At 37.5% G+C, this 24,771-nt stretch overlaps 1 protein-coding gene across 4 annotated transcripts in view; it reads left to right on the top strand.

Moving 5' to 3' along the window:
• LOC126273152 (voltage-dependent calcium channel subunit alpha-2/delta-3-like) overlaps positions 1-24,771 on the top strand; it is a 332,649-nt gene that overhangs the window by 294,705 nt on the left and 13,173 nt on the right. For 2 of the 4 annotated variants that reach the window (XM_049976608.1, XM_049976605.1), the window contains 4 exons: positions 4,012-4,117; positions 9,837-9,890; positions 15,279-15,429; positions 19,590-19,788. In XM_049976608.1, coding sequence (XP_049832565.1) covers positions 4,012-4,117; positions 9,837-9,890; positions 15,279-15,429; positions 19,590-19,788 — 510 coding nt within the window. The remainder of the gene's footprint in view (positions 1-4,011; positions 4,118-9,836; positions 9,891-15,278; positions 15,430-19,589; positions 19,789-24,771) is intronic. The other 2 variants (XM_049976609.1, XM_049976607.1) reach the window with 1 other exon arrangement.

Genomic DNA, 24,771 nt, shown 5'->3' with positions numbered 1-24,771 from the left:
CTTACCAGCACATCAGTTACTCAATGGTTTTTATTTCTGGCAGTGATCATTTGTGTGATGTGCACAGTTACAGGACACAAAAGAGAATTGTTATGTACACTTTCCTCCTCCAAGGTTCACAGTGAAATTACATGCTCAAGTGTGAAGGTATTCATAAGTCACTATGCAACATAAATTAAGAAATTTGGAACCCCTACCAACGCAAAAGACTATATGGTCATCTAGAATCAAAGATTGAAATTTACTGTCAGCTATACTGCAAGTAGCAATGTCTGTTATAAGTTAGGGGACAAGCAGTGGTGTTTTGAAAACAGGCCTCTGTTATTACAGATGAATGTAACTATTTTTTCACAATGTAACTGTGCTGCTGAATCAGCAATAGGCACATAAAAAGGACTGAGCATGTTGCTATTTATGAATAAATGCTCCTTCAGAGATATAGAATACTCATAAATACACACATCTAGCTGACTGCATTGCACCAGCACTTCACTGCAGGCCAGGTCATTTGACCTTGATACCCATTAACCCCCCACATCACACCCACCTCCAGCCTCTCCACATTCTCCATCTCCCATGGTTCTCTCCTCCCATTCCTCCCCACTTCACCACATTGTTGTGTGCTGTACCCAACTGTCTGGAGTTCGAATGAGTTCACTGGTGCCACATGCATATCCTGTGCATCTCTGCTTGTTTTCCCAGCCATCAGCCACCTTCCTCTACCCTCCCACCTACACTCCACCTGACACCCCTTCACCCTACTCGAGCTGCAGTCCCAGCACAATATAGTCGGTTGAGACTGTGTAGACATGCAGGTGCATGTGTAGCTTAGAAGTAGTAATCATCTAAAAGGTAGCAACATATGCCTATTGATGACTCAGTGCCTCATTTGTATGGTGTGAACTACTTCAATTATACCATATTTGAAACTGTTTTCTTTGAGAAATACAAATGTAATCAATGAAATGTTGAGTTAAAAAAAGGAGATAAACAGCAGCTATTTAGTATAAATGAGGAGGCAGATGATTTTTTTCAAAGTAATGTCAGGGTGTGGGCTCAGTTTCACAAATACACCAATAGTTCCATCTACTGGTATGACCAAAGCATTACCCCAAAGAGCTGAGTGCTCTGTATTAAACAGTGAATGTCAGTCTCTGCAGTAGTACCAGTTAAACCACTTACAGGAAAAATTATCATTTCATAAAATTCTCTTGCACCTCTAGCCACAAAAGTTGACTTAGTAGAAGTAAGAAGAATTGACTGAATGTTATGTCTCAGATAGTTCTGATGGAAGGCGCCTTGAGTTAATTATGTTCGAGCTTTGCCTCAGTACTCACAGTAACATTCTCAACTAGAATAGATGAAAGTAGCGCAGCAGTCATTTATAATTTATTTCTAAATCCAACTGTCTCTTAAGAGATACTTCTGTGCCCAATAATAAAAAAAAATGGAAAGTCCAGGATGGAATAACAACATTATGTAAAGGATAAATTGTCACTCGCCACATAGAGCAGCAATTGACTCAGACAGGCACAATGAAGAAGACTGCTAACCACTCAAGTTTTTGGACAAAAATTCCGTCTTCCAAAATAGAAAATGCACACACATTCACACACACATAGGCACTCTGTGAAGGTGCTGGGGCCTTCGCTACTATGAAACACCAGTCTGTTACTGAACAAGGGCTCTTAGCTCCTAACATACACAAATTAGAGCCCATGTTCACTAGACAATTTCTTTCTTGTTTTGGTCCATACTGTGTTCTCCCAAAGCATGGAAAGAACAGAGCCTGCAGTAGAAAAGATTTGTTTTGCATTATCAAAGATGAAGAAATGCTCATCGATTGTAAGGCATGCACTTTAGAGCACGTTTCCTAGACTTTTTTGCTTTGAAATATCATTCTGATATTGACCGTTCCTCCAGGGGACACACTATATTTTGGCTATCGATAGACAGACTCGTTAAGCTGAGGTGATACCAGTCAGTGACACCTTGGCAGAAACAACAGCAAGGATCTTTTGAATGATGTGGATTTCCTGTTCTGAGGGAATCAATTTGAATCGGCGTTGTTCCCCCTCAAACTTTCGAGGTTCTATGAGTTTCAGCACCACCATGTGACCAGATATCATTCCACAACTAATGGGATGGTGGAGCACTGGCATAGGCTGATAAAAGCCACACTTCTCTCTCTCTCTCTCTCTCTCTCTCTCTCTCTCTCTCTCTCTCTCTCTCTCTGTGTGTGTGTGTGTGTGTGTGTGTGTGTGTGTGTGTGTGTGTGTGTGTGTTTGTAACTGAGGATAGATGCTGTCTTATTCTGGATCTTTCTGAGTACTCAGGGTTATAAGCATGTGGTTAATAATGTGCAATGTCAAACCAGTAACAGTATCCCTAGAACAGGTTAAAATGGCATATTTGCTGGCACCAGATGCCGTATGTGATAAGAAACCTGAAAAGCCATGTCATTGACTTTAAACAAAACCAGAATTTGGTCTAGCCACTCAACCTGTGTCACCCTAGTCTCAGTAAACAAGTCCACAAGAATCACCAGAGATGTCAGCAGTTTATACTAAACCAGGCTGACAGATATGGTGCAAATATCCACATATTTTTGGAGCTCTCGTCTGTGGCAGTGGTGGGGGGGGTAGGGCATGGGGGCATAGGTGATTAGCTGTGTGGATTGCATCAACTTGTGGCAATGATTAAAAGTGTATATGTTGTTCTTTGGTCTACTGTCCTAGCTTTGCCTGCTATGTTTTCTCTTGGGTATTTGGCAGTTTCTGTTTTGCTTACTGTTGTCAAATTGTGTTTTTGAATCCTGAAAATAAAAACACTTTATTTGCTTATGGGAGTATCGGTGAATTATTAGTGTGTGTATTATGGAAGAATCCTATAGATCTTTGTTTTTGCAGTAAATGTAGTTTTTTTTAATAAAACTATAATCTTTTGAGGAAAATTGTAATATTTAAGTTATGTGAACAGTGCACTGCCCCACACATATGCATTATTGATAGACATTATTAGTTTACTCAATTACTAGATTGAAGTTTCAAAGGAAGGAAAATTCACTGAAAATATTCAAAATTGAGAAATATGAATGCAAAGCTAAAAGGCTGTCTAAAGATTGAAGAGAGAAGTTAAAAATTTGGAATTACTTTGTGTATAGAGTTCTACAATACAGCATAACATTGACTGTTATATAACAATACATGCTGTGGCATAAGTTTTTAAACATGCATTTCTGAGTCTGATAATCCAAATTGCCTGTTTGGTGAAGCAGGCATCCAGGTAATACATACAGTGTTCTATAGAGTGCGACTGAACCATTTTCATTGTACACCATATCTTTCAGGTGACCACTGGACCATTGAGGATTTGTTGCTGAAAAATTTATAAAAAATTGGGAGGTCACCAATAACAACACTGTGTGCATTTCTCATACACTTTGTGGTTGGTAAATGGAGAGTGTTCCTGATAAGAAAATGATTCTCCCTTGGATATGAAAGTTAAGCAAGTTCTGTATTGAAACATGAATCTTTTGCACACAAACACACTGCTACACTACATTCGTCTGACAGGAGTGTGAAGAGAACTCTGCACAGAGATCTGTGAATACATCACTTCAAATTAGTACTTTTTGCTACCATAAAATCATGTTTGATGATTAATTCATGAGCCGCTGCAAATACTCAGTTTTTTTCCATTTTCTTTTCTTTCCTTTTTTCCTACCCTTTTACCCTTCATCCTTTTAATTTTTTTATTGACGCCTTTATTAAGGTATTGGAAATGTGTTTTCAAATTTTATATGTCAGAGAAATAAATTTATCTTTTATTTTGAAATGCCCTTTGTACATAATTTTTCTTACAATTGATGGACAAAGAAAAATATGAATGTTTCTGTACCTTTAAATATGACAAAACCATTAATTTCTGTATATTTACTCACTGACTAGAAAACAAATCCTTTCTGACTATAAAAATGTGTTATTCTGAGCACTTCATTCTGTGTTGCAGCCTATTGCATATGTGCAGTGGCTTATCAGTGAGCTACTGTTGGCTTTGCTCCGAATAAATGTACAGCAGCTCTGGTCTCTAAACTGGGCAACAGCCACACCTCTTGGTAAGCTGTTCAGAATTTCAGACAATAATTAAAAAGCTAATTGCTGTTAAGACTTTTCTTTGTTGGGTACAATCAATAAATTGTGTTGTGTTGTCTTTAAGAATTTTTAACATAGATGAAATGGCACAGATTTTAATGTTTAGCTTTGCTGTACTTCTTTTCTGTGTACTGAAGTGTAATAAGTCTGGTGTAAGAAATAATGACAAAGTCATTATTAGTCAAAACATGAAATTCAGGGGGAAGAAACAAAAACTCCAACATTGACAATGACATTATAATCACATAAGAAATTACAAAGGACTTGGAAGAACAGTTCAGTCATTCATTTATTAATGAATAAACTTACACTTGCAGCATGTGACTGCACTCCACTTGTAATGATATTGGATTGTACACTGTTAATACCTACACTTGCAGTTTTTCAGTCTAAACATTGATGGTACTTGCGTCCTGGCCAGGTCTTCAGTTTACTTTGCTGTGTATTACTTAACTGAGTGGATGATGTCTCGAAAAGAAGTTATATAATGAACATAAATAAAAGTGAAACAAAAGTAATGGATAGTGGGCAAAGTAAATCAAGTGATGCTGATGAATTAGATTAAGAGATAGGATGCTGAAAGTTGCAGATATTTTTTTGTTTTGATGGGCAGCTAAATACTGAAAAGAGTAGAAGGAATTCAAATTACATTCTGGCAATTGCAAGATAAGCCTTTCTGAAGAAGAGAAATTCGTGAATGTCAAAAATGTGAGATGTCATAAAGCTCTAATTATCACTCTGAAAAAATCTAGCTGTGACCTTGAAATTTGGTCATCCTTCTGTTGATATTCAACCTTCGGTGCGACATGTTTTCTATTGTTGCACGACGTGTGGTGACTTTGGTTGTGGGTGCCTTCTTTTCTGCTGTTTGCGAAAAGTGCACCTCAAAAATCACCTCAGCATCATTTAGGAAATGCTTTCTTCATCTGTGAAAGGAAGAAGAAATTTGTGGCAGCTATGTCAAGAAATTGTGAGAATGAGAGGTAAGGTAAAATTTTTTAACCCACCTGGTTACCCGTGCATGTTAAAGCGCCACTTCAGAGACGTGGATGTGTGCCAGCCCCGGATCGAATCAGCCCAGTGGGTTTATGACAAGGATCAATGTGTCTGCCCACCTGGATGTGGTTTTTAGGTGCTTATTCACATCCCACCAGGTGAATAATTGTTGGCATCCAAAGTCTTGCCTCAGTTATGCAATTCACAAACATTTAGAAAACTTTCACATGAATAATGCTACTCGTAGACAGTTGGAACACACACATTCTGTCCCTGGGCTAACATAGTGGTGATAGGAATGGCCTCTGACTATCCCTTAAATTAACTGTGCCAAATCCAACAGTCATGCTGACCATGCACTGATATGGGACAAGGAAGGAGGGAAAAACAAAATTTAATACCCCAAAGAAGCAGCATATGTGACTGTGTCATGTGCTGAAAAATCTGGGACATAGTTGTGAAGCAAAAACACCTTCCTCGGAGAGCTTCCCTTGGTGCTTTGATGTGACAGCTTTTTGTAACCTCATCTGCTCCTTTGAAAATTTGCCCCATATGAGCATAATCTTTTAACATCACACCATGTCAGTCACAAAAAGCAATCATCACTACCATGTCTGATGATGGTTGGATCTTACCACTGCTTGTTTTGCTCATTTGTCTCGGGGTCTTGTGATACACTGAGAACTTCTCTATGTGATTAGGCATCTAATCAAAACATCTGGATTGGCCTGACACAGACGCAATTAATGTGCAGCTGCCTCATTCAGCAGGCTTTTTGAAAGGGATGTTGTTATGTATGGGTGACCGGTATCCTCTTTCTACAACACAAATGCACACATGGAACTCAGAAGGTTCAATATTCATGCAAGATGCCAAAAAACTGATCTACAGCTGATTTTCACTTGATTCCCCATCACCTTGACTGAGGTGCAACAGGCTTTGAACACCAGGGCCTCGACTTCTCTTTTGATTCATAATTCTTCACAGAGAGATTGTCACCCCCCCCCCCCCCCATGCCCATTTTCCCCAGGGGCTGATAACCATTCAGTTTACTCCCTTTAATCTACAAACCAACCAACCCTTTGTCCTTCATCAAGACTGGGTTGACCCCACTGGAAGTGTCTGCACTACCTAACCACTGCTTCAGATGGTGGTGCTTTGTTGCTGTACACTGTCACCAACTCAGCATGGATTTTTTCCCTCAAATGCAGAAAATGGATTTGATGGATAGATCAGATACGTAACGAAAAGATAATGAATGAAATTGAGGAGAAAAGATCTTTACTGCACAACTTGACTAATAGAAGGGATAAGCTGATAGGACACATTCTGAAGCAAGAAGGAATACTTGATTTGCTAACTTAATGAAGTGTGAAGTAAAAACTGTAGAGGGAATCCATGACTTGGATGCACAAAAAGTTTCAGACGGATGTAGTATGGACTATTTATGGAGATAAAAAAGGCTTTCATAAGACAACTAGTGTGGAGAGTTGCATCATACATCATCAGATTGGTCGCTACAGAAACAAAAACATAAAAGTGAGAGTTTCTATTGCTGTGTCCTTGATTATAATACTCTGTGGTAAGTAGACTTTTTCTTCCCAGTATAATACTTTGTGAGATAGTGTCATCTGAAAATATTCTCTGCAGAGACTATTTCTATAACACTGTCACTCTGAAATGATATTTTAAATTTATAAAAGGAAATAAGACTTCCAGTCATACAAATTAATATACCAAGTGTCTTTCCTGAGAATCTTTGGACACATTTTCTGTGGTGTTTCAGTAGAAATTTGAACTTTTATTTCTGCAGTGTGTTAATAGGATCAACCCAGACGAATACTACTCATCACACTTCCAAGTGACGCTCAATGGCAGTGGAAAAAGTCAATCAGATTTGCATTAGAAACAAAACACTTTAAGGCAAAATTTTATGTATTTATTCCATATGGCTAGTGTAGATTCTTGTACCACAAGGAAGCAAGGAAGAGGATGTTGTTATGAGTGACCGGTATCCTCATTCTACAACACGATTGCACGTGTGGATTAATACAGTTCTTATTTATATGAACTTTTATTTATCTTGGATAGAGTCCATGTGCTCTGGTACAAACACATCAGCAATAGTCCTCTTGCAGGCAATATCAGTAATTTTGCTATTACAAGCTTTTGTCTCACTGCTAGTCCCGCTATAATCACTAATCTGGTTGCTATATACTGTCATAGCTTGTGACATGAACTGGGCCAGCTCTGCAAGTGAATGGCAGATGCCAAACTGGATGAGTGAGTCAGTGAGGCTTTCTGGTCAATGGCGGAGGCCTAAATACATGCTGTTGAGAGGGCATTGTTGGCATGTTGCTTACAGCTGTGTCTCTGCCCTCTTATGTGATAGGTGCGCTTGATCCAGCACCTACTAATTGATCTTCACTTCATCTCTGCTGACCAGTATGCTGGTGACATCTTATACCACCACATTCCTACCCCCTCCATCGCAATGCTATGTTGTTGTCATGTAGGGAGGGTCAATGACAACAGGAGGGGGGAGACAGGATGCTGGATGTAGAGATGGGCCGGGAGCTGTGAGGTTACTGTGGAGGATGGCATACTGTTGACGTACCCTGCCATCTGGCTTGTGAAGCACGAGGAACATCCTCTGGAAAACTTGTTCCCAGAGCCCACAGTTGCCATAAACCCTGAAAAGAACAAGATCACACAGCACAAAGTGATACTTGAGGGCCATTGGCAGCACTGGATGCTGCGGTGGGTGTAGCAAGTGTAGCAGCATCCAAAAGTGGTGGCCATGTAGAAGTTCCACCAGTGATGGTCCGTCTCATTGGTGGGGATGATAGGAGGTGAGAAAGAGTTGCAGTGCCTGTTGCCATATGTGGATGGTGTGAAGCTTGGCCATCTGTTGTTTAAAAGTGTGTACGAAGTGTTCTGCCTCTGTGTTGGACAGGGAGTGAAATGGAGCCTTGTTAGATGACAAATGCTATTTCTGTCACAAAACTGTTCAAAGTCATATGAAGTAAACTGTAGTCCATCGTCCAGCACAAGTACCTCTTGAGAACCTTCTATGCAAAATATGGAAGACAACTCTTGAATGGTTCTAAGTGATGTAGTAGAAGCCATAGGCACTGCAAATGGGAACTTGCTAAAAGAGTATACCACTATGAGCCAAAGAGTATTCCAGAATGGTCCTGCAAAGTCAATGTGCACTCATTGCCATGGTAACTGAGTCTTAGGCCTAGCTGCAAATGTTTGTTGTGGATGGATTGGTTTTCCACAAATGTGTGACACTGTGCCGTCGTCTGTTCAATGTGGACATCCATGCCCTACCAAATACGGTACCAGTATGCTAACTGTTTAGTGCAAACAATTCCCCAATGTCCTTGGTGGAGCCATCACAACATACCCTTTGCAACACTTTGGGAATAAGCACATGTGATTGTCCACTGTCATTTTGAACTAGAATCACATCCTGTTGAACTGAAAAGTTATGTCAATGTACAAAATATCGGCACGCAACTGTATTCTGGACACTGTTCAATGAACAAGGCCAAGATGTGCAAATGTAATGCAACAAAATCTTCTGATCAGGGCCCATGTCCATGGCCTGTGCAATTTTTCTGTAATCCAAGGGGAAAGATTCCATTAATTCAGAGTCCAGCACATTGATTTGGCTTTGCCAACTAGTGTGTTGGTGACAGCTTATGCCAGCACAGATAGTGAAATGTGCAGATTAATGATATGTAATAATAAACACAGCAAAAGACATACTATGACCATTGCTTTGCCTCATTGCATGGCAGTAGTGGACAAACAGTTCAGCATGGCCTAACACATAAGTTGGAGCAAGGAAAGTGTTCTATGAAAACAGAAAACTATACTGTAGTGGGCTGTATTAGTACTGTTGCTTTCAGCTAGTTTTTAATGCAATTGATAATGAAAATCCGTAAACATCTGTGCTTTGGACTATCTGTGTCATATGCCAGATTGCACAACACAGTGTGTCTGTTACCATCATACAGCTGTGCTACTTAGTTGCTGTTGGAGTACTGATCTGCCTTTTCTTTTGCTTTCCCTATTAATACATTTTGTTAAATAAAGCACATGATCTAGTTGGGACTTTTGTAAGAAAATAGGAACATTTTTATTATTATGAGTAACAAACTAGCATTTTCTGTTTGCACTTGGTGTTTCATGAAATGTGTGAGAAGCAATATTCATTGAGAATGGCCCCACCTACATCCTGCAAAAGTGGAGTTACAAATATCTGGGCAAACACCAGAGAAAATGCACACGATGATTCTTAGGAGAGGCATCAGGCATAAAATAGATCCTAAACCTACCATTCATTCTACCTTTATAAAAATAATGTAAATCACTATAAATCTAATACATACAGTAACACCAACCACTAGTTAATTCTTTGAATTTAAAATTTGCTCAGTTGAACTAATTCTGGGATGTTTGTTCTTCTTTGTATGACGTATATTTGCTTACAGAAATTTGAAGTACATATCAGTGTTTTGTTTCGTATATCTTGAACACATCCATTAGCCAGTATTGCTTTTTTTATTAGCCTGTATCCATATTTGGTACAATAAAATATTTATAACTGTAAAAATGTCTATGCATTGTAATTAGAGGCCTCATGTTTCTGTATATGTGTATTATATTCTACAGAGTACTACGATGATGACTATCTGGAGGAGGAAGTCACTGAACAGCCAGAACAGAGTGAGATTGCTATCAGTGTAAATAGTGTGACAGTTTAGTACAGAAGTTTTATCCCATAATTGCAATAACAGTGGTTGCAGTTTAGTACCCAAGAGTTTTCAGTCCAGATCATTAAACCAACATTGTGACATTTGGTTCCACCTGAAATGTGTTATTTTCTTTCCCAAATTTGTGGTTTGGAAAACTATCTTGCAGAGAATGTTTGCTTGATTTTGGATCTGAGTAGCTGTGTAGTTATCAGATCCCGTGTGCCTTCCAGTGGTGCTTAGCAATCAAAAAGAAACCTCACTATAATATCCTGGATATCTAACATTAAGATTTTTTTTATACTGTGAGTGGTTACTGTTGATTTTCCGTATTCAGTATTCCTTCCACAAGTATTTGAAAAAAGTACTAAATGTCTCATTTCCAACATGGCGATAAATGTTACTGAGTGACTGTAAAATCCAAGTGCTGCTGGACACATCACTCAGAACTGATACCAATTTTTGATGCCCATTTTAATGGTCTAACTTTATTTTAAATCAGTTTTGATATAAGAGAAACTTAAGATTGTTATAATCACAATGTAGTCTCTGTCCTTCTCTTTTTATATTTCCAACTTTATTTTTAGGATGTGTAGCTAAAATCACCTAAGCTAAATACAGCTTGTTGTATGTTTCATGTAATGCCACAGTTCACAAAATGTTGTTAAAAGTGTAATTTTCTTTGTCCAAACTATACTGCATCCTTAAATTAGCCTATCAGCAACCTGTAAAGATATGAGACTGATAATGGCAAAATGAAATGTTGACTCAGTCTGTGGAAAATACTAACAAGGGAAATAAGAATCAGCCTGTAAAAGACAAAGATTCACATTCAGTTATGGGTTGTAATTCATTTGGGAGGTTTAAACAAATCCACACATGACAATATCTCTACCAGAAATCACTTGCATGCTTCATTACTCATATTATGGTAATGTGACATGAATTCACAACTTTACTTACTGTAAAGTCACACCAAGGTTTTATTTTCTGTTGCTGCCAAGATCCCAAGAACTCTGTTATTAGTTCAAAGGTCAGCATTGCCTGTCACAGTAATAGTGTAGTGGGTATCTTATAAAATATAAACATATTAATAAATTTGATTTAAGAAAGAATCAACTTCAATATGTGGCTCTCACATCTGTCACCAGATCACAATCTGTGTGGGACACACACAGCATGATCCAACAGCAGACCCAAGAGCCATATACTGAACATATCCATTAGGGAAGCCTAAAGAGTCACAAGAACCAAACTTACCTGTCTGCTAGGGTGTGTTTCTTTTCCCATGGCAATCTACTGTAAATTTCAGGATGAGAGATAAGATCTTAGCTTCATAATATCAGTTACCAATATTTGTAATACAAAAGCACCAATGACATTTTTCAATCTACACATCTGACCAACTGTCAAGAACTGGCAGAAAAGTGTAGAATTAAAGCACAATTGCCCACAAGAAATTTGAAGCCCTGTTGTACAACTAATAAGTCATGATTCATGACAACATTAATGTGGCATATTTTGTCATTTAACAAAAACAATGACATAAATTTATGTACGTTTACCTGTGACCCTCTGGATCTCTGTGTACGGAAACCTTAGTGATTCCCATAGAGGGGATTTTCATTCCCAAAAAACATCATAGTACAAGAGCATAATATGTGTTTCATAATTCCACAACAGATCATTTTCAGTGATATGGATGTAATTGTATCCATGTGTCAGACAGCACTCCTTGAAATGGGAATGTTCTCTTCTGTCACTTGACACTACAGTGGAGTCCTTTTAGAGGCAGGGAAAGCCCCTGATGATGTGATCTGAAGAGCATAGTACCACATAATAAAAGCATATGGTTGCTGTAATTTAGAAGCAATTCTTGTACTTAACAATTATTGTAATTGTTTGTTGGTCTGCTTTACAGAAGTAGCCTGCAATATCTGCTTCTGCCTTTTAATATACATCTTGACTTGTTCCACATTCCTGAAGGCTCGTGATGAAATTTAAGGAACTGAAGTATAAGTAAATGAATAGATAATGATTTTAAAAAAGCAGAAGTAAGAAACTGGCCTACCTTTTATCTAGGTTTTCAGAAAATGAGAGAACTACGTAGTCAAATACCTGCTCGTACCCCTTCCTGTCCAGTATAATACTTGTGGCCACAAAAGAATGAATAATAATCTGCATAAAGTTATATGTTTTCCTTGTTTTTGATATCTGAGTCAATCAGAAAAAATAAATGTGCTTAATTTTTAAAAGCTAGTGCCATTTGGCAAAGAAAATAATGTGAAACCAAATATTGTGTCTTGAAGATTTGTAATGAATTGTTTTGGAAGTTATATATCACTGATAGGTGTGTTTTGAATTTGATTTTTGAAAAACAGTTAATGCAGTAATATTTATTATATGGTACTTTTAAAAAAATTGTTTTGCCTTCTTCGTGGTAATTAGCAGATATTTCCTTTTAGTCACTGTTAATTATTATAAAATAATTTCCAAGTCTGTGTTGGGAAAAAAAAACTATTATTCGTCAGTTAGTTATGTGAATAGAGAGGACACTAAAGAACTAAAAGTTCATAGTACAATAAATGTATGGCAATGATATTTAGTCAAGTTTTCATATCATTGTGATCAAATGTGTTGTCTTAAGACGATTACTGGACTGTGGTTTCTTCTTTGTTATTGTTCATATGTATCATGTGACATTGTTTGTTACTAAAAATTCACTTAACATTTACACACAGTTCTTCCTTGTTACACAGTTAACATAAATAATTATATTATTTGTGAACAGAGGACAGCCCCCCCCCCTTCCTCCAGAAATGTAAAATAGAAATACATTATTTTTTATATGTAATACACTGCTGAATATTATGTATATTAAAAGGAAGGGTTTGATATGCAAGGTGACTATTCAATGCTCCTTATGTCATTTATGTTGTAGGTAGCTGTCTTTCTTATTATTCATTCAGTTTTGATAAAAATAACTTTTTTATTGTGAAATATGGAAGAAAAGCAAGAAGAATTTAATTGATTATTTGTTTTTACACTCAACTTCTATCTAAAAGTTGACTTAATTTATTATATGCTCTAAGGTCCTCAGCTTGTGGTCTAGTGGTTGGTTAGTGTTGCTGCATCTAAAGTGCAGGGTCACAGGCTCAATTCCCCGAAGGGTTGGAGATTTGCTTCATTTGGAGACTGGGTGTTTGTGTCCTTGTAATTTCATTTCGTCTCATCTGTATGAACATGTATGTAATTTAAGCGTCATAAAATAAAAAAGAAGACTTCCACTAGGTGGCCAAACAACCCCAGATGGTCTCCCGGCCGAAAATTTAATTTCATATGTTCTACAGTTATTTGTCATAAATGTGCATACCTGTTGTAGCTCTGTTTGCACTCAGCCTGTTATATTTCTGTTTTGTTTATGCAAAGAAGTCTTAGACATTTGCTTTCATGAAAAATTCTGTGTATTTCCTTGTGGAACTGAAAAGTCAAAAACTAAATTTTAACTTTGTATATATTTTGTGAAGCTTACATCCTTTGTATCTTACTTATATTCCCAATTGCTTAACGTGCCTTAGTTTTTTTATAATGTTTGTATCTCCTTTTCCTGTATCACTTACTTGCAAAATCTGTAATAACCCCTGTGGTGTTGCATGATAATATGTATGGGATGTCGAAAGTAGTGTTTTGAAATTCCCATATAGTCTCTCTCTCTCTCTCTCTCTCTCTCTCTCTCTCTCTCTCTCTCTCTCTCTCTCTCTGAAATAGCTCTTCTTTGCATGTCTGTTTTCTTTGCATGTCTGTTCTGCTGTGCTCTAGTTCTGCTTATCAGTCTCTTATTTTATTTTATTCCTTACTTTATTTTTCTGTGTATGACTTCACAATCTGGAGGCTGACAGAACTTGTTTACGGTTCTTTCTGTGGCTGATTTTCTGATATGAGGCTGAACTGAAATTAATGTTATGTAAAAGATGACTTAGGGTAATGAGAGACATAATGTGAGAATAAGAATTTCACAAGATTGTGTTTGTTTCACCCCTACTATTGTTTTTAATATTTATTGTCATCTTTTCGTTGTTGCCTTTCGGCATAGAGATCTATTAACTTATGTTTAAGCACTAGACAAAAGGCAAAATTTTGCTACTTCATTTTTAACCATTTAGCATTTTATTTGAAAAAAGTAACAACATCTATGCATAAATATATGTATTGCAACAGATGATGCCAATATTTTGTTTCCACAGGTGATATAGTTCTGAAGGATTAGGGAAACAGGTGACACCTTTGTTAACATTGCAGTTAAGAAATTGTACTAATTCTACAGAATTTGCTCTGTAGGATAGGTGATCATTAAAGTCTTCTGTTCAAAACAATCTTCCCTTCAATCACACACCATATGCAACTAAAGATTTGTAAACTGCTGTATTCTGCTGCTAGTGTGTGTGAGTGTCAGTTGCTGAGAGTAGTGTTGCGGCACATGTGTACTTAAATGAACCACCAAATGTATCAGTGCATACAGGCCTATAGGAAGCACGAACACGGCATGGGCTGTGCCATGACAGTTGTGTTGTAACCAAGTAATACATGAAACCGATCCAAGTGACACAAATATGGCTTTATTCATAAGCCTCTGAACAATAATGGAAATAAGCCTCTCATGATTCCATGATACAGAACAACTAATGTGTAGTAGTACAAACTAGAAGAATGTAGAGGGAGTCAGTCAGCATTGCTCTGTGCACATAGAGTTTGAGTCACTGGTAGATGGCATGGCATGCCATGTGCATGCTTCCTACAGGCAGCCTCTAGTGGGCAGCCCACACTGATACAGTTGGCAGTTGATTTAAGTAAATACAAGTGTAACATTACACTTGGTGCACTCACACTCCCATGCACTAGTAGCAGGATATGACATAAACCTTATTTGAAAGATGAAGAATACCATCTGTGCAACATGCTGCATATCAGAACATGTCTGGAATATGTGTAGTTGGAAATTTGTTTCTCCTGGTCCTCCAGCAATCATTATTGGTTTTGAGAAAGTAATGCAAACCATATGGATGGAGATTCACCAGATAAATATGTGCCCCTCTTGGATTTCATGCCCTGGTGTTTAGAGCCACTGATTGCAATACCTGGGTGCTTCACACTGCCATGGGGATAATTTATGTACTGTCATGTATCTAATCTGTGGCATAAAATTCATTTCAGTCCCAGTTATCATTCTTGGTATTCTACTTTTGACAAAAAATTGTGTATATTTCTGCTGTTGCAGAATTACAATTTTTAAATACCACTATCTATTTTGTCAGTTTATATGGTCACATAAATTTATTGATATCATAAATTAATTATGATGCAGCAACATTTGGGCCTACTACTGAGGCCCCAAAGAAAAAGATGAAAATGAAGAGGGTTGCCAAACCATGTGATCAGAAGTACAACTTATATGTGTTTCATCCAGAGAACCTGGAATGTGAAGATTTCCAGTTCATCCCAAGTCACTGTTCGAGGTATGCATATTAAAAAGCACTGCTTTCTCTATCTTTCATGTTATGTATCATTTCTGTCTATTTGATTTATGTGTCGAAACGTTGCTCAGAACCATGGCTAAGGGGAGACTTCCTGGACAGGATGAGAAGGAAAGATTTCCCATCCTGTCCAGGAAGTCTCCCCTGATCTGGGTTTCTGGGTGACTTTTCCATAACGCTTCCCATTTCCTAAACTTCAATACTTTTCCTTCTTGCCTCCTCATTTCCCTTCAGTCCTTCTGCCAAAAGGGGGAGCCCCTGGCTCTGGAAGTTTGTGTACGTCCACATCCTTTACATGTGTCTCCTGGCACTGCTTGGTAAGTAGATTTTTTTTTTTGTCTATCCATATTATATTTTCAAATGTTGTTTATTTTTGTTGGTAGTATTTGATTTATGTGCACTATTCAAAACATTTGGTTGTCTTGCTGGTCACACTCTCTGATCTTGAGTTATAAAAAACTGTCAGTTGAAAGGAGGAACTAAATGAATAATTCTAAGATACTTTTACTTACAATAAAAAATTGTGCTATTTACTGTTTATTACCTTACTATTCTCGAAAAATTCACAGAGCTATGATTATAGTATAATTTCAGAGCCTGTCTCATGATTTAATTTCAATATCATGAACAACAACAAGAAATGACATGTCGAACAGTTAGGTAATATTGTAAGCTGAAATCTCCATGTTGAAGAAATCTTAATAGATGAGAGGCATGGTTAGATGATAGGCAGAAGTGGAATTTAGAACTATGAGAATGGAGAATGGGTGTAATTAAACACTGAAGGGAGAAAGTTGGTAATATGAGGAAAAGCAACAAAAGGAAGATAAACATAAATTGAGACTTACTGAATAGCACAGTTATTCGATATGTTCCAAATATGTACCTCATCTTCATTGAGTGGAAATTCTTTCTGACCATTATTTTTGTAATGCAGCCAAAAATTCACAGACCATGAAGAGCATAACCTCAAATTGCCTCTCCATTCATAATGAAAGCTCACCAGGTATTGCATATAACTGTACACAGTGCAGGATAATTATATCATCATAGTATGAAAAGAAAAATGTAGATGCAGACTGTAGTGCCTGTCACTGAGCTGTTATTGTGGTTTCACTGCTAACATAGGGATGGGAAAGTAAATATTTTTATGTGAAACAAGATGTTATGTAATGTGCATCACGGAAATTTTATTCATAATGTTAACAAAACTTGTAAGAAGTGCTCCAGTTGCTACTTTATCTAGTTTCTGTTAATGTTTTTGCTTATTCTTTAATTTAGTCACCAGGTTTAGCTTTTATGCTGTTGGCTGAATTCCAAGCCAAAATCTCACATTTGAAACACTCCCTTCAGAGGAGATGCTACCAAACCTATCTTGATGGTCCAGCTTGGCAGTGAGGGTGCTGTGTGTGGGGGGTGGGCGCTAACAACAGTGGTCTAAGTGACAGTGTCCCCTGAAAACTGTTGTGAAATAAATGATTGCATCTAATAATGGGCATGAAATAGTAGGTTTTTCTGTGCCAAAATTAAATTTACTTACTTTGTAAACATATCTGAAAATGTTTCTGTGATAGGCAATATAAGTTAATAAACAACATCTAAAATTAGTCACAATAAATGGCGGTTCCATAGTTTTCCTGCTGTTTTAAATTTTTTAGTAGAGGGAACTTTTCAGCAAGGTGATCCGTTGCACTAAGGAGGACATTATGTTCATAAATACTTAGGATGACAAAGTATATTTTTCAACATAATTGGTTAGGTAAAAAATCTAGTCACTGAGAGGCAGCACAACACACACATAAAAGGAGGTTATAATTACACAGACTTTCAGAGCCTGTGGCTCCATCTTCAGACAGAAGGGTTGAAGGGGGAGGAAGAGGGGTGAAGGAATAGGACTGGAGAGGTCTAGGAAAAGGGATAGATTTTGGATAAGTCACCCAGAATCCTGGGTAAGGGGAAAGTTATTGGATGGGATGATATGGAAAGACTATCCAATTACATTATTTTGTCAAAAATTGAAAGTATGTTTTTTAGAATCTGTGTGGTGCCACCTCAGTTATATTGTTAACATATTTTCCAAGAGTGAGACAGAAAGCTAGTAGACAGTATGACCAATTAGCTGTCCGCAAGTGTGGTATTCCCAGATGATGATGAACCTCGTACGTGCTCATGCTGATTTATAGATTGTCCTATATACAGCTGTCATATATAGTATTCAAAAATCACAGGGACAGATAGAGTAACAAAATGTAATGTAATATAATTGAAATGGAAATAGAAATGCATGCTAATGATGTGTGAGCAAAAGAGGAGCCACTGTAACAGGTACTACAGGGGACAAATTTAAAATGTACAAGTGAAATTCTGGCTTTCAGTAGCTTTTAAAAGTTATGGATAAGAAATTGCACTTCCAAATGGATCAGAAGAGACACACAGTGCAGGAAATTATCAGGAAATGCTATCTGTAAACTTTCTGTTGGGCCCTAGAAAAAAGGGTTGCTACCTGCAGTGACTTCACTAGAGAGGAGGAATTCAGAGGGAGCTAACACCTATGTTACACAATGCTTCTGTAGCTTCTGCTTTTTTCCAGGCATCTAAAATAGCAGAAGTGACATGTGAATTTAATGGAAGTTTAAATGATTCATGTTATTATGTGTACAACTTTACTTCTTCCATTTTTTTCTTTTAAGTTCAAAGCTTTATTGTGAAAAACTTACAAAAAAATTACGGTTCAAAGTATTGGCCATTGCTAGTCACTACTTTCTCCAATTTTGCACTTGTTCATATGACTGGAGGGTTTGACTGCCAGACCATGTGCCATTCAACAAAAAAGGTGGTAGTCAGAGGGTGCAATGTTTGGAGAATACAGCGGGTGAGGGACGACTTCCCATGTCAACAGTTTCAAGAATGTTCTGATGGGCTTTGCAACACCAGGTTGAGCGTTGTCGTACTGAAAAATCACCTTTTCATGTCTATTGCTGTACTGTTGCTGTTTCTTGTTCAGTGCTAGGTGCAAGTGCAATTTTGAATAGCGATCTACTGTGATTGTTTCCGTTGATTTCAGTAGCTTCGAAAACCTTCTCTCTTCCACCACCATGCAGGGTTTAGACATCAGAATCACTGTTCTTGAACTGCTGAAACTTTCGCTGCACATTCTTTTCTTAATAGATGCCACACCACATGTCTTGTCCAGCTTTTTATGAGCCTCAGCCACTGATTTTGTCATGTTAAAGCTGAAAAGTAAAACTTCCTGCAAATGACAAGAACTGGGCTCATAAGTTGACATATTTAATCAAGAGTAACATTATGATGCAATCACAAATCAACTAATATTTTGATGGTGTTATGTTTAAAAATGCCTAAGCTTATTGTGTGACACTTACAACCTACCACCTCCACCATCACTTGCCGCTACTCCCAGCTGTTAGAAAATGGTGGAAACAAAATTGTAGACCTAATATCAAAATTGAAACAATATTTTAGACATTTTCAATAATGATATGTTTTGCTACAAAAACAAAGCACTTGTGTATGACTGTTATTTCTGTTTTTACATATAGCAACTAGTATTAGCAAAGGTATCTTTCCTCAGACTTCTGTAATAATAGCTGTAAAGACATCTCAGCTACTAGCAATCACTGACCCTTCAAACAACTGCTCCTGTACGTACCAGTGCCTAAATGTGCTAAAATTGGCGAGGTTACTCTAGCTACATCTGAGAACTCATCACCAATGGTGCTTGCACATTACCTCTCCTGCTTATCTTTGATGTAGTAGTTGAAGTACTACTTAGAAGGTGAACACAGTACAGTCTGCCCTGTTGTTAATTGTGGCCCAGAATGGCTCTCAGATACTAGTGAATATTATAGTGCATGTGACCTGAGACCTCAAACAATTGCCTACATAGCCTGGCGTTTGGTGCAACATTTCCTTACCTTCAGCACCTTCATAAATGAAAAGCTTTTTTTTTTTAGCACCGGTAATTGTACATCCTTAAATGTGTTGCACTGAATGAAAATTTTTTGGGTTATCACATAGATTTTTTTAGAAACACACAATTTTATGCAACAAAATTTTGTTTTCACTTGTTTAAACTGAACTGTTTTATAAATTACATTCATTTTGTGGTTGTTTTCTTCTAGACCATTCATTCCATGCCGTGTTCCACACACAAGTCTACTACTGGTTGTGGTGGATTCTATGCGTCCAACTTGCTTTAGCCATCTGAGTGCTAAGTCTGAATTAGTGGACTACAATGATACAGAACACCCCTGCCACAAACTACCACTGAACAAACTACCTCGGAGTCGGTTCTCTGCATGTTTCACTGAAGATCCAAGGGTACGTACCTGTCTGTTCTATCAGATAATACTTTTGGCATGTGATTACTATGAAGTCTGGTGATTGCTCTATTGAACTTTAATTGTATCTCCTTTCTTAATAGCATATGTTTTTGAAATTGACAACTACAATCGCATATTGGCAGGCAAACCAGTTTAAAAGTAATGGTGATTACAGAAGATAGGAAGTTTGAGAATGAAATATTGTATACAATTAGGAGTAACAGATATTACTGAAAAGTTTTTGACTGTCTATCCTTCCCATGTTACTGATTTACAAGAACCTCCACACAGCACTGAGTCCCTCTTTCTCTCTTTGCTTTGGTTGTCGTGCATTGTCTACTGTGCGTGTCATATATACGAGGTGTGTTTTTTGAGTTAGTACCATTTTGAAATTAAAAAAAGATGTGCTAAGAGATCTCAATAATTTTGTTTGTACATTAAAGCCCTTAATCTACTTTTCTACACAATTTCCGTCAATATTGAGACAGAACATTCTACCAGTTTTTGAATACCCTCCTCATAGAAGTCTGCCGCCTGACTTGTTAACCACTGCATCAGTACTGTTTTTACTTCATCATCGTCTTGAAGACGCTGACTGCCCAGGTGTTTCTTCAAGTGCAGGAACAGATGGTAGTCACTGGGCGGAAGGTCGGGGCTGTATGGAGGATGATTTCGAGTTTCCCATCTAAAAGATGTGATGAGATCTTTGGTCTGATTCGCCACATGCAGACGAGCATTGTCTTGCAGCAAAACAATGCCCTTGCTCAACTTGCCACGTCTTTTGTTCTGAATTGAATGGCGCAGATTGTGCAGTGTCTTACAATAAGCTGCTGCATTGATTGTCTCATTACAAGGCAGAAATTTCACAAGCAGTTCTCCTTTTCTGTCCCAAGAAAAGTGTGCACATGATTTTCTTGGCAGAAATTGTTTGATTAAACTTCACTTTTCTGTGTGAATCTGAATGCCGCCATTCCATGGACTGTTGCTTTGATTCTGGTGTGATGTAGGCCACACATGTTTCATCGCCCGTAACAATTTGGCTTAAGAAATCATCACCGTCATTGTGGTACCGCTCAAGTAAAGTCAATGCACTGTCTAAACGTTTGGTTTTGTGCACATCTGTGAACATTTTTGGTACCCAGTGTGCGCACAATTTTTGGTAATTCAAGTGCTTGCCCACAATGCCATACAAAACATTATGAGAAGCATTAGGAGAGTCATCCCGCAAGGAGGAAATCGTAAAGCATCTTTTTTTCTCTCAGCTTATTGTCCACTTCCTGCACCAAACTTTCATTAACGACCGAAGGACGCCCACTCCATTGTTCATCATGCACATTTGTGCGGCCATCTTTAAATTCTCTGCAGACAGGGCACAACACACTTTCAGCAGCAAATTGAAAAGTAAGAATGTAAGGAAATCATTAAAGAGAAAGAAAGTGTTGTTGCTAGGCAGTTCCCATGGAAGAGGTGTTGGCCAACTTTTGCAGGATGAACTAGGATCAGAATATCAGGTCACCAATTTTTTTAAACCTAGTGCTGGTCTTGAGCAGGTGACACAGGATTTAGGATCACTTTGCAAAGATTTCACCAAGGAAGACAGCATGCTTATAGTGGGTGGGGCAGGTAACAGTATTGATAGAGATCCTGGGTACAGTATAGAGTGTGACCTGGCGAAGATTGCATCAGCTTCGAAGCATACTAGTGTTGAGTTTGTATCTGTTCTTGGGCGCCATGACCGACCTCATTCGAACTTTTCTGTCAAGGGAGTTAACTTGGAGCTGGAACAGCTGCTTATGTTGGGTGCAGGGTCACACATTGGTGTGGTTCCTGTTGATTCTCTCAATAGGTGGGATTATACTAGGCATGGCCTTCACCTCAACAGGAAGGGGAAGGGTAAATTGGCTGGGGAAATAGCAGGAAAGTTAAAGGGGGAGGCACTGTCATGAGTGGTAAAATACCAGTGGTTATAGGGTTCAGAGAAGACCCTTTTTTAGGGTAGTGAGGACAGAAAGAAAGCAAATTTTAAGAGAGGTTAGAACTGAGACAAACCTTAAGTTTGAGAAAGAAATCAAAAAACATAATTCCAGCGTATTACATCAGCATAAACAGCTATTGGTTAAGAATTTTCAACAGTCAGCAGATATAACTCTACCGAATTTTAACTCAGTCAATGTGAAATGTCAGCTATCGTTATTGCATCAAAATATTCAAGGACTGAGAAATAAAATTTATGTATTAACTATTTGCATAGATGAATTAGTGTCTTCAAACCCAGCTGACATAATCTGCCTCTCTGAACATCATGTGACTCCTGGTATAGAACTTTTAAGTGTTACAGAGTTTAGGTTAGCATCTCACTTTTGTAGATCAGAAATGGAGAAAGAGGTAGTTTGCCACATTCATTAGGAACTGTCATAAATTTAAGAACATAGACATTCATCAATTTTGCCTAGAACAGCATATGGAAGCATGTGCAACAGAATTAGAATTTCACAAAAAATCCTTCATAATATTAAGCGTATATCGAGCACCTGCAGGTTACTTTAATCTGTTTGTAAACCACCTTGTAGCTATACTGGCCCATTTAACAACCAAAAACAAAGAAATATTGGTTGCTGGTGATTTCAATGTAGATTTCCTTAAAGACTCTCCCAGTAAGAACTTATTTGAGTTAGTAACACTATCATTCAACTTAATTCTCACTGTAAAGTTCCCCACCGGGTAGACTCTTGCTCACAAACAGCCATTGGTAATATCTTTATACAAAAGTCCAATGAACAAAATTATATTACAAAACCAATAGTCAATGGCCTCTCAGACCATGACATGCAGTTCCTTCTGTTAAATGTTAATACTGAACAGGATATAAAATCTGTTAAATCTGAGCTCAAGAGGGTAATCAATAAGCCAAAAATTGATTATTTTAGGACACTCCTCAGAGACATTCACTGGACTGATGTTTACAGTGCTCACGGCTTGAATGAAAAATATAACACTTTTGTTAGTGAAGTGCTTACCTTATTCGAACACTGTTTTCCCTCAAAACTTACCAAGATTAGAGCAAAGTCTACAAAAAAGCCATGGATTACTCGAGGAATAGGGGTATCTTGTAAAACAAAAACAAAACTGTATCTGTCAATCCGAAACAGTTCCGATGTTGGTGCTAAAGCACATTACAAGAAATACTGCAAAATATTAAAGACTGTAATACGGATGTCAAAGGAAATATATTACAAGGAAAAGATAGTCATATCAGATAACAAAATAAAGACAATTTGGGATATAGTGAAGAAGGAGACCGGTAGAACCAGACATGAAGAGGAACAAATAGCATTAAGAGTAAATGATACATTGGTGACAGATGTGTATAGTGTTTCAGAACTTTTTAATAAACATTTTATAACTGTTACTGAAAAGATGGGGTTGTCAGGTTTGGTAGATGCTGCTATGGAATACCTCAGACCAGAAATTTCAAGCAACTTCCATAATATGAATTTGACCCTCACTATCCCAACAGAAATAATGTCCATCATAAAATCTTTAAAATCATAAACATCTAGTGGGTATGATGAAATATAAACAAAGTTAATTAAAGAATGTGATTCTGAGCTAAGTAACATATTAAGCTATCTGTGTAACCAGTCATTTATCAGTGGAATATTTCCTGAATGGCTGAACTATGCTAAAGTTAAGCCACTGTTTAAGAAGGGAGATAAAGAAATAGCATCAAATTCCTGTCCAATTTCACTGTTGCCAGCATTCTCAAAAATTTTCGAAAAAGTAATGTACAGTCGGCTTTATAACCATCTTATCTCAAATAACATACTGTCAAAGTCACAGTTTGGATTTCTAAAAGGTTCTGATATTGAGAAGGCTATCTACACTTACAGTGAAAATGTGCTTAATTCATTAGACAAAAAATTGCAGGCAACTGGTATATTTTGTGATCTGTCAAAGGCATTTGACTGTGTAAATCACAATATCCTTTTAAGTAAATTAGAATATTATAGTGTAACAGGAAATACTACAAAATGGTTCAAATCTTATATCTCTGGCAGGAAACAAAGGGTGTTATTAGGAAAGAGACATGTATCAAGCCATCAGGCATCATCCAACTGGGAACTAATTACATGTGGGGGTCCCACAAGGTTCCATTTTTGGGCCCTTGTGTATATCAATGACCTTTCATCAGTAACATTACCAGATGCCAAGTACGTTTTGTTTGCTGATGATACAAACATTGCAATAAATAGCAAATCAAGCATAGTCTTAGAAAGATCAGCTAATAAAATATTTGTCGACATTAATCACTGGTTCCTAGCCAATTCTTTGTCACTAAACTTTGAAAATACACACTACATGCAGTTCAGAACCTGTAAGGGGTGTCCCACGAGTATATGTCAAACATACGATGACAAGATGGTAGAAGAAGTGGACAGTGTTAAATTCTTGGGATTACAGCTTGATAATAAATTCAACTGGGAGGAGCACACCACAGAACTGCTGAAGCGTCTTAACAAATCTCTGTTTGCAATGCGAATTCTGTCAGACATAGGGGATATAAAAATGAAAAAGCTGGCATACTATGCTTACTTTCATTCCATAATGTCATATGGGATTATTTTTTGGGGTAATTCATCAGGCCAAGCTAAAGTTTCCCGGGCACAAAAACGTGCAGTAAGAGTTATATGTGGTGTGAACTCAAGAACATCCTGCAGAAGCCTGTTTAGGGAACTAGGGATACTAACTACTGCTTCCCAATATATTTAATCCTTAATGAAATTTGTCATTAAAAATATATCACTTTTTCAAACCAATGGCGCAATTCATGGAATCAATACTAGAAATAAGAATAATCTTCACAAGGATTAAAGTCACTTAGTCTTGTACAAGAAGGTATGCATTATTCAGGAACACACATTTTCAATAACTTGCCAGCAGCCATAAAAAACTTAACAACCAATGAAATTCAGTTTAAGAG

Source organism: Schistocerca gregaria, chromosome 5, assembly GCF_023897955.1.
Source record: "Schistocerca gregaria isolate iqSchGreg1 chromosome 5, iqSchGreg1.2, whole genome shotgun sequence".
Classification (NCBI taxonomy): Eukaryota; Metazoa; Arthropoda; class Insecta; order Orthoptera; family Acrididae; genus Schistocerca; species Schistocerca gregaria.
This window is presented reverse-complemented; position numbering and strand designations above follow the sequence as displayed.